General features: G+C 36.5%; 1 protein-coding gene across 1 annotated transcript in view; it reads right to left on the bottom strand.

The window, feature by feature from the left end:
• vps35 (VPS35 retromer complex component) overlaps window positions 1-11821 on the bottom strand; it is a 50679-nt gene that overhangs the window by 3510 nt on the left and 35348 nt on the right. Inside the window, exons 11-16 of the mRNA XM_069901693.1 lie at window positions 11470-11677; window positions 10271-10426; window positions 9356-9478; window positions 3344-3523; window positions 2826-3065; window positions 577-720 (exon numbers count right to left, since the gene is read on the bottom strand). Of these exons, the coding sequence (XP_069757794.1) occupies window positions 577-720; window positions 2826-3065; window positions 3344-3523; window positions 9356-9478; window positions 10271-10426; window positions 11470-11677 (1051 nt within the window). The remainder of the gene's footprint in view (window positions 1-576; window positions 721-2825; window positions 3066-3343; window positions 3524-9355; window positions 9479-10270; window positions 10427-11469; window positions 11678-11821) is intronic.

Below are 11821 nucleotides of genomic sequence, written 5' to 3'. Positions count from 1 at the left end.
TTACAGGAGCCAACCATGGTTTATTTTAAAATACCCAAATAAAATTTAATCTTTAAATGATAATTTGGTATTAAAATATTCTGATTTGCTTTTAACAACATCCACTGGTCAGCTTCGGAATCAGTCAAAATTTTAGTTGAAAATTCCAGGATCAACCTATACATCGGCGTATATGGTACTAGAATTGGGCTATTTGAATAATGGGAGACTATGATACAAAATATAATATACATTAAAATAGCACTAAATCATTAAATGGAATCAGTTCTTCATGCATTAGAGCTTACCCATTTGGCCTTTGTTCCTTATTTCAATGGGCATTTCTGCCTTATACTCAGTTTGATGAAGACTTTTACACAAATAAGCCATCCCATTCTTTCGATTTTGATGAATCAGCTCCAATTTACTTAATTAGTTTCAATAAATACTTCAATAAGTTAGACCAACAGATCTATGATAAACATAGATTGCGCTCACAGAGTGACCCACCCCATCAACGATCCAGAACACTTGTCAGAATTTTTGTCCAAATAAATATTAAAATAAGGATATTAGACAAAATAAATTTCAGCTTACTGCCTCATTTTCTTTCTCATAAAAGTATATATATCGATTAAGGATTTCAGTGAAGAGCTGTACTTGTAAAGATGGATCCATACATTGATTAGCTATCTTCAAAGCCTTCTTAAGGCATTCCATCACCCTCTTACCATCATGGATCTTTGAAGGAGGAAATAGAAGTAACAAGATCTATATTACAACATTGCCATGATCTACAATAACCACAAGCTAAAGACAGTGGAGAGAAATGATAATGCAGAGTTAGCAGGCAACCAATACTTTAATAAAATTATTTCTTTTACTGTGAAAGCTGATGCACAAAAACCATTTGAGTGATTGCTAAGAAACTTAAGGTCTAATGGGAATGAGTCTTGAAATATTTCAAGTAGAGGAACCTCTGAAGAAATTAAATGGAACTCAAGAACGAATAAACTTCCTAGGTCTACATCGTACACTTCTTTAAAGATATAGCTACTCAGGTTGTGATGGTTATGATATTTCAAAATGCTCTAGATCAGTGGTTCTCAATCTTTTCCTTTCCACTCACATACCACTTTTAAGAATACCTTATGCCATAGGTGCTCCGTGATTAGTAAGGGATTGCTTAAGGTGGTATGTGAGTGGGAAGGGAAGGTTGAGAATCACTGCTCTAGACCCAATTGTTACTGAATTATCTTGCTTCAGAAAAATTGTCATTGGCCCATTTCCTTTGGAGTTATGAAACCATGCACATAACGAGTCAATGAGGTGCGATTAAAACAGTGGTTTTGAAACTTTTTCTTTCCACCCATATACCACCTTAAGTAATCCTTTACTAACCACAGAGCACTTATGCCATTGGGAATACTTAAAGTGGTACGCGAATGGAAAGAAAAAGATTGAGAACCACTGCTCTAGATGGAGGTTGTACTAGTGAATTGGAAGCTAATGAATTTAAAGATTATAATTCAATGGGAACAAAAATATGAAAATATAGCCAGCTCCCCATACCAAATCCACAGAAGATGCTAAAATTAATTTACAGATTTAAACTAAAAACACTAGAGCATAATATTTCTATTCCAAGATAGATTTGATTAGATGCAAGATGAAGGGGTGCTACCAAGAGCTCCTGGATTAGATGTAATATTACCAAAAGAATTTCCAGAAGTACATATCAAAGAAAGAATACACTGATGGATTGGGAGGATCAATGTCAAGGCTTCTAGTATATTCAAGGTGTACCATTAATTTAAATTGAAGGATAGAGTCCATACAAATGTACTGATAACACTAAACTATATGGGTACATCGATAACAAGTGGAAAATTCTAAAGTAAAGGGTTGTAGATTAACTGAATGAGCAACAGGTGTCACACAAAATATAACAACTATTATTCACTACTGTAAAAAGATTATGAAAAGCAATTTTTAAATTGCTAGTAAATTTTGATATTTGAAAGGATTTGGTATTCCAGGTAAATGATAGAAAATATGTACAGTGAATAATTAGTAGACAGTACAATGGCCTTCACTACATGAGGATCAGTGAATAAGAGCAAGTTGACTGAGGGTAGTTAATTAACACTACTGCATAAAAGGAAGGATATTCTTTACATCGAAATTTGTCTAATTTCACACAAATGACACCTGTATGAAAGAGATGACCAAGAGATAAAGTAGAAACAACTTACATTTTCTTGGATTCAATAGAATGAGGTCATCTGATCAAAATAAGGGCGAACAATGAAAGATAAAACCAGAAAATACTGGAAACACTCAGCAAGTCAGACTGCACCTATTGGGAAAAGAAGTAGTCAATGTTTCAGGTGGAAGAATGCCACTTCTCATGCAGTTCTACTCTGCTGAAGGGTCTTCAATCCAAAACATTAGCTCTACTTTCATCCTTCTGATGCAGCTTGACCAGAGTATTTCCACAGTTTCTGTTTTTATTTCAGATTTCCATTATCTGCTATTTTTGATTTTTCTGAAGCACTGGGAGCCTAAATGCTGAGAGAGTGTTGCATGGTTGGATAGGAAAGATGAATCAAAGATCAACAGTGATTTTATTTCGTAAGCAGAGCAGGCATGATGAATCTACCCCTTTTGTTTGCACATTCAAATGAAAGAGTTCCTGTTCTGTTCAAACAAATTCTTGTAAAGGGAATCCAAAAAAATTCCATACATTACAGTATTTCTGAACAAAAATTCGACATTTTGTTCAGTTTTACCGATGGTTTATTAACCTCAAGTGTCACACAAGTACATCACACTTATATTACTACCTCCTCGCCATTCTTATCCGTGTTCCGCCCAGACCAAAATAAATGAGCACAGATGCTGACAGCACGACACTGATCCGGCTTTTTAAGCAACTTCGAAGCAGCAAGAGCACACTGTGTCCTCAAAGGCTCATGGTTCTCTTCACTGAAACACTTCATTCGCTCAAACGTTCCAATTATTAATGTGATTGCTGCCAGCTGTGCCTTGGAATCACTAATTTCATCTTCATACAAAGAGAATGCCTGAAATTAACAATTTTTTTTTAAAAAAAGATGTACAAATGGTTTTGAAATTGGCATATCATTTTATTCAGAATACAGGGCTCTATCTTAAATCTATTCCAAGTGTATTGCAAAATACTGAACCTCAATAATAAAACCCAAGCATCTTATTTTATTGGAAATACTTTGAGAGATCTGCAGCAGAAAAGATCCAATGGTCATCTCTAAATCTCAGCATTATTCATTCATTTTAATCCCCTTACATTTTTTGTTAAAGACAAACTGCTCCCTCTCCTTACCTGTGACATAAACTCATAAGCCACAGTTTCATGATTCTCAAATCCAATATCTCCAGCTGCAAGTGCTCCCTGCAGAAATAGGCGAAGGGGCAACTCTGCAAGCTCTGCTTTGATCAGGGCACTGATGGTCTGATGAGCAAAAGAAAATATCTTCTGACACTTCTTTTCCCATTTTTCATCCTGGCAAAGGTCATTAGAAAAAAAAAAAGAATTATTTGAGAAATTATGCCTTTTATGCAAAATTTAAAATACATGAATGATGTTTGCACTGGGGGAGGAGTCACGTGATGGAGTAGTGGCCGGACGGTGAACTCCAGCCCTCTCCAGAAAAGTCGGGAAAAACAAAGGAAAACACAAAGGCACAGAAATAAAAGTTAAAGAAAAGTGAGTATAAAGGTGGAAAGAAGATGGCGACAAAAAAAGAAAAATCGAAAGCAATGGTAAGAAGAGAGGAAGAGAAGACAACGGAGGAAGAAGGTGAAGGCCTTACCTGTTCGAAGAGGCCCGCGGTGGAGAGAGAAACCCGCTCCCTCAGGTCGGTAGATAATGGACTACAAAAATGGCTCGCTGAGCCGAGTAAAAGTGCGCAACCGCGCATGAAAAAAAAACACACCGACGGGAGGGGGGACCAGCTGGGGAGTCGATCTCCACAGCCAGCAACGACAGCTGCAGAACACCTGCAGCAAGAAGAGAACACAGAAGACAATGGAAACAAGAAAGAAGAGAAGAAAAGGGCAACAAAGAAACAACAGATGGCCAACCCAGAGGAAGAAGAAGAGGAAGAGGAAGAATACAGTGAAATAGAAGAAGAGAAAGGCAAGATAAAGGTTGTACTTTCTCTTATTAAAGGATACATGGAGTCATTTAAAGAATGGCAAACACAGGAATTTAATGATTTAAGAAAAAGAATAAACAACACAGAAGAGAAAATGAATAAAATAGATATGACCTTAACAGAAATGGGAAAGAAAATGGACAAGATGGAAGAGCGGGCAGTAGCAGCAGAAATGGAGGTAGAAGACTTAAAAAAGAAATTGGAGGAATCTAATAAAAAAGCGATAGAGACACAAGAACTGTTAGCTCAAAAAATAGATATAATGGAAAATTATAACAGAAGAAATAACATAAAGATAGTGGGCCTTAAGGAAGATGAAGAAGGCAAGAATATGAGGGAGTTTATAAAAGATTGGATCCCTAAGACCCTAGGATGTCCAAAACTACAGCAAGAAATGGAAATAGAAAGGGCACATAGAGCATTGGCCTCTAAACCACAACCACAACAAAAACCAAGATCGATTGTAGTAAAATTCCTAAGATATACTACAAGAGAAAAGGTACTGGAGAAGACAATGGAAAAAGTAAGAGAGGCCAACAAACCACTGGAGTATAAAGGGCAAAAAATCTTCATTTATCCAGATATAAGTTTTGAACTCCTAAAGAAGAGAAAGGAGTTCAATACAGCAAAGGCGATTTTATGGAAGAAAGGGTATAAATTTATACTAAAGCATCCAGCGGTATTGAAAATATTTATTCCAGGACATCAAAACAGACTATTCTCGAACCCAGAAGAAGCACGAAAATTTGCAGAACAATTACAAAAATAGACTGAGGGATGAAGACGGGTAATGAGAGTAAAAATGATCACGATTGATATGTATGTGGGTAAAGAGGTATAAGAGTGAATAGATACAATGTGCATACGTGAATGTATCTGTACTTAGAGGAAAATATAGATAGTATAGACAAGAATGAATAAGGGAAGGTAATGGAATAGAGAGAATAAGGAGGAAATTAAAAGAGTGACCTTTGTTACATATGAAAAGTGAAATCTTTTCTGGGGGGGCTGGGTGGGGGGAAATAGCGGTCACTGCAAAATCAGTTGACGCTTGCGAATGGATTCGCAAACCCAAATGGAGAGGGGAGATGTGGTTGTCCGACAAGGGATAAAGGACAACTCAGGAGGGGAAGGGGAGATTGGGGATAAAGAAGATATAAATAGGAGAATAAGGAAAATGTTGGATGTTGTAGGAATGTTGTCTTATAAAGAGTTGAAAATAAGAAAACAGAAATGGAAAAGGAGGAAAGGTAATGATGGAAAAACGGAAGGAGAAGATAAACAAAGTATAAAATGGCTACGCTGAACTATATGACTTTAAATATTAATGGAATACATAACCAAATTAAAAGGAAGAAACTACTAAATTTACTGAAAAAGGAAAAAATTGATATAGCATTTGTCCAAGAAACACACTTAACTGAATTGGAGCACAAGAAATTAAAGAGAGATTGGGTAGGACATGTAACAGCAGCATCATATAATTCAAAAGCAAGAGGAGTGGCTATATTAATTAGTAAAAATGTGCCATTTAAAATAGAAGAGGAAATAATAGATCCAGCAGGGAGATATGTAATGATAAAATGTCAGATATATTCGGAGTTTTGGAATCTACTTAATGTATATTCACCTAACGAAGAAGATCAAAAGTTTATGCAAGATATCTTTTTGAAGGTAGCTAATACGCAAGGGAACATACTAATAGGAGGGGATTTCAACCTGAATTTGGATCCAAATATGGATAAAACGGGGAAAAAAAATTAACAGAAAGAACAAAGTAACCAAATTTATAATTAAATCAATGCAAGAAATGAAACTTTTGGATATATGGAGGAAACAAAACCCAAAAGAAAAGGAATACTCATACTACTCGGCTAGACATAAAACATACTCAAGAATAGATCTATTTTTGTTATCAGCTAGTATGCAGGATAGAGCAAGAAAAACAGAATATAAAGCGAGAATACTATCGGACCATTCACCCTTAATATTGACAGTAAAGCTAGAGGACATCCCTCCAAGAATGTATAGATGGAGATTAAACCCCATGCTACTTAAAAGACAGGATTTTAGAGAATTTATTGAAAAACAATTAAAAATGTATTTTGAAATGATGTTTGCACTGCATTTTCAATGTTATAATTGCAGATTTTCAAATTATTTGGTTTAATAACACACAAAATAACTAAACAGTCAATTAAAATTGTCAAAATAAAGAAAGCCCAGAACTTTGAAACACTTCATGCACCCCACTGTCAAAGGATCACCATTGGTAATCATTGTGATTCAGTCAAGCCATTTACTGATCGCGACTCAATTTAATTATATGCTGGTAAAGTCATTGTTTCTTTTCTGGTAATTAAGCACCATTTGTTTCCTTAAAGTTTCAGGAACATTCAATTGCAATTCTTGACTGATTCAGTCTGGATGAAAGTTGAGACCTTAAAAGGCACCTCACATACATGGCTATCAAACAAAGAAATCATTTGTTGACCACATAAATAACTATCAGCGCTCTAAATTTATCCAGCAAAAATATAGATTATTTCAAAAATTTAAACAAGCTTGATTAAATCCCAGCTCATTTAGCATAACTTTTTTCTTCTACAAAATGAATTACAGGTTGAGTAATCCTTATTTGAATACCCAAAATTTTTTTCGTCCATTGGCCCATAAGGTAACACATAATAGAGTTCAGAGAACGGGTTGTACCGGACACAAGTATTGTGCATAGATTTTTCAATACATGTCTACTTCAGTAAATTTGTGTATTATGTAAATATTTGTATTGTAATGTGAATGTGTGTACTGTACATATTCGTGTAATTGTCGATACCATATGGCCTAATGTGTATGCATGACCAGAATAAAAGTCAATCCCCTCCATATTTTTGGCCTCAGCCACCTGCCCATCCAAGCTCCCGATGCTCCAACCGCAGATGATCCTCGCCCCCGCTGCCTGCCCATCCAGATTCCCAACTGCAGATCCTCACTCCAGCGCCCGCTCATCCTAACTCCCAACTGCGAATCCTCACCCTGGCGCCCGCCCATCCTAACTCCCGACCGTGGATCCTCAACCTGACACCTGCACATCAAAATCCCGACTTCTGATTCTGCCCAGCACTCACTCATCCAAACTCCTGACCACAGATCCTCATCCCAACTGGCCACCCATATGAGCTACCAATGCCCCGACCATGAACATACCACCCCATCCCGGCGATCCAAGCTCTTGACACGTTGAACAACACCTTGGTACTCATGAGGTCATAAGATTGACCCATGTAAAAGTTGAATCACATCCCCCCCTTTTTTGCCCCCCCCCCCAAATTTTTACAATTACACGAGTATATACGGTATTTTTAATTCTGAGTGAATGAGTGCATTTCTTTAAATGGTGTTCCAAAATCCGAAAAAATCCAAAAGTCCGAAACACTTCTGGTCCCTTGCATTTCAGATAAGGGGTACTTAACCTGTATTACCAAGTATTGTTAAGTTGTAAAGAGAAAATAATGCATTCTTCCATAAAATTTGTTGTTTTACAGCAGTAGTATTGTGCATTACAGGTATAAAAAAATGCTCTAAATTACATTTCCATAAATATACTCTTTAAAAATAAATAATTAGGGTAAAAGAGAACAAAGTGAGGTCACGCATGCTTCACTGTCCATTCAGAGATCTATTGGCAGAGGGGAAGAAGCTGTTTTGTAACATTGGGCGTTTGTCCAGGCTCCTGTACCTCCTTCCTGATGCTAGCAGTGAGAAGAGGGAATGGCCTAGGTGGTGAGGGATCCTGATGATAGAGGTGGCTTTCCTTCATGGATTGAAGACTAATGGCCATGATTTTATATTCACCTGGAGTTGTATTTCTGTCCTGTGCACCTCCATAGCAGTGATACAACCAGTCAGAATGGTCTCCACAGTACATTCATGGAAATTTTGAGTCTTTGGTGACATACCAAATCTTCTCAAACTTCTAACATCAGCAGCTATTTTTTCGTATTTGAATAGGCATGATGGCCCCAGAAAGATCACCAGAGATGTTGACACCCAGGAATTTAAAGTTCTTTATCTTCTTCATTGCCAACACCTCAATGAAGACTGTTTGTGTTCTCATGGTTTCCCCTTCCTGAAGTCCGCAATCAATTCCTTAGTTTTGCAAATGTTGAGTGCAAGGCTGTCATTGTGATACCACTCAATTAGCAGATCTAGCTCACTCTTGTATGCTTCCTCATTGCCATCTGCTATTCTGCCGACAACCATGGTGTCATTGGCAAATTAGTAGATGAAATTTGAATTGTACCTAGCCACGCAGTGAGGGGTGTAGAGTGGAGCAGTAGGCTATGCATCTTTGAGGTGCACCTATGTCAGCGAAGAGGAGAGTTTGTTACCAATCCGCACTGACAGCGGTCTTCTGTTGGAAAAGTCAAGGATCCAATTGCAGAGAGAGGTGCAGAGGCCAGGTTTTGAAGCTTGCTGACCAATATGGAGGGGATAATAGTATTGAAAAATGAATGAGTAATCAATGAAAAGCAGCTTGATGTACATGTTGCTGTTGTCCAGGTGATCCAGAGCTTTGGAAATCCAGTGAGACTGCATCTGCTGTGGAACAACTGTGGCAGTCGGTTAATTGCAGTGGGTCCAGGCCTTTAGTTAGTGCGTTAATTCTGGCCATGACCAACCTCTCAAGGCATCTTTTTACAGTAGATGTAATTGAGACAGCTCATTCTGCTCTTCTTGGGCACCAGTACGATTGATGCCCTTTTTAAGCAGGTGGGAACCGCCAATTGCAGCAGTACAAGATTTAAAACACTCCGGCTAGTTGGAGTGAATGAAGATGGAATTGTAGAAATAAAGCAATAAATTAAAACACAATGCAGGAGGTAACTGTAGAACCGGTATTTAACATAATATTTCAGTTTTTTTTAAACAATAGAATTTATTTCTCTTCAGTTAATCCATCAGGGTGGGGGGGGGGGGAAAATCAATGACATACTGAATCAAAAATTTAGTTATATTGGGATAAAAATAAACTAAGGTAAGATCTTCCCTTTACGGTAAGCACCTGAATCAGTAATTTTTTTAAAAATTAGAATAATCACAGAAGCACACCAAACTGCATTTCATTTCTCTTTGCTCATTCAAAACTTTATGCATATTTCAAGATTCCTCCTTACCACTTTTGAATTCTCTTTATAGCAGAATGCTAGCTGATAGGCAGCGAAAACCAATGGTGGCAACGTAAAGCGAATGCGCTGATTTCCACCAGCACCAAAGTGTTTTCTGGCACTGTTTAAAATCTAATTGAAGTTAAAAAGAAATTAGAATGAAATACATTTATGTAAATATGTAAAGAAGGTTCTCAACTCCAGCAGTATCATATGACATTTGATGTGTGAACAATTCTGGAAATAGAGAATTAATTATTTGGAGAGACTTTCATGATGATAAAGTGAAAATGGCTTTTCTTTTTAAGCTTTAACACTTAACCAGTATAATTGGCATTTAAGTCTTGCATGTTAACCGCACATGAAACCCATTAAATCCTGAGCCATCACTTGTCACTGAGGATGTCCAGATTCAAGTGAACTAGCTGCCAATGCGGGTGAAGTACTATGGAGGGAAGAGAGGCATCAGGACAGTTGGTAGTTAATTTGATCAGTCGTTTGGGTTAGATTCATTCCTTTGCTTCCATCCTAGCTCACAAGCACTACAATTCCAAATGCAGACAAAACAGATTTGAATTTAAATTTAGACACACAGATCGAGAACAGACGAGCCCACATTGCCCAAATACCCCAGTTAACCGACAACCCCCATACATTTTGAAAGGTGTAAAGAAACTGGAGGAAACCCACACAGATCGAGGAGAACATACAAACAGCACTGAATTTAAAGTTGAGACACTGGCACTGTAATAGCACTGCACTAACCATGCCGTCTATATAGAGTTTTTTTTTAAAACCATCCATGGGAAGTTAGTTTGAAAAGAAATGGAATTAAGACAAGAGACTGCAGATGCTGAAACGTGGATTTTTTTTTTAATATAATCAGCTGGAGGAAGTGGAATTGAAATTGATGAGCTGACGTACCAGATACTGCTGGTCAGGATCATCAGATTGAAATAAATGGATGAATCTACCAACAAGGCTTTGTTCTTCAGCAAAATCTTCTGGATCAGGATCTTCTGCTGGCTGATCTGGCTGATCTTGAATTAATGTTGACACCAGGCTCAGTATGGCATCCACCTAGTTATAGAGAAAATATTCCTGAAGGCAGCATATGCAAAAACATGAAGATGTTTTCTCATTGCATAGAGGTTGCATGGTAGCTGAACATTTCACATATTTTGTTTTAATTTTCAACATCCACAGTATTCAATATCAATTAAAAACTCACTAATAATGTGATGTTTTCTTCTATTTCTCTCTCAAAAAGAAAAACTTATATTTGGCTGAGAATTAATTAATAAATAAAACTTAATTGCTGTGAATTCTTAAGATACTGATAGTAATAAATAAGGATCAATATCATTAAAATGTTGCTACTACTGGAACTATTTCAGGGGCCATTTTACATTTTGTTCAACTGATTTTCCCTCACTTGCTGTATTAAAAAAAATAAAACTAAGTTTTGGAAACCAATACAAAATTAGTAGTTTAACACCCCCACACACACCCACCCACCCACGTTAAAGAGTGAGAAATGCAATTGCCGAGGTAAATTATATCTTTTCTGGTGCTATGTCCATTTGCATGCAAATTTATACCATGTGGTTTATTAAGATGATTGATCCATACAACTTTAAAATCACTAAACAATGCTATTACTCAAAGACAATGTTCTTCATTGTAATTCCAATACTTTTATGAAAAATGCTCAAATGGGAAAAGCTTCAGAGAACAAAATTTTGTTTGGCCATGTTGTAAAATTAACATCAAGTTATTCAAAGTTAAAAATGTCTATTTTAGTCTAAAATAAAGCAGAGTATTCAGACAAACCGAAATAGATATCAATATGACTGTCATTCAATCCATTATGATCCACATGCTCATTTCCATTTCCCCACACTTCATCCCACACAACAAGAATGTTTTTAATCTAGTTTTGGAAATTAACCAATGAAACTTTCAAATGGACAAAAAAGTATTTTTTAAAAATCAATACTTCAAAAGGCCCAGGATGTATTTCAAATCAGTAGTAACTCCTTTGTTATCATTTTAATAAATTATACAAATGAAGATCTTCCCTCTTCATGTACTTACGATGTTATCTTTTGAAGTGATCTTACCTGATCTTGACCAACTATTTCTGTATTGTACTCAAGAGCATTGCTCAGTATGTAACAGCTCATAGTTTTGCGTGATTCATAGTCAAAGTATTCAAACAAAGGGTGGAAGTGTTTCAACTTCAGGACTGTCAGAATATTGTTGTAGGTGTCGATGGGAATCTTTAGAAGCCGTGTTAATTCTTTAGAAACTGCACTGCTAGTGGCAATACTATTTACAGAGGGGAAAAAAGGAAAATGAGATAATTCATTCATTTTTATGGCTTTCAAAATCTAATATTCCCTTTAAAGGATAGTCATTTCTGACAATAAACAGAAAATGATTACATTATTAATTTATGATACAAAAGTACAT

This window comes from Narcine bancroftii, chromosome 10, assembly GCF_036971445.1.
Source record: "Narcine bancroftii isolate sNarBan1 chromosome 10, sNarBan1.hap1, whole genome shotgun sequence".
Lineage (NCBI taxonomy): Eukaryota > Metazoa > Chordata > Chondrichthyes > Torpediniformes > Narcinidae > Narcine > Narcine bancroftii.
The sequence above is the reverse complement of the archived record's forward strand: the minus strand, read 5'-3'. Positions and strand labels throughout refer to the sequence as shown.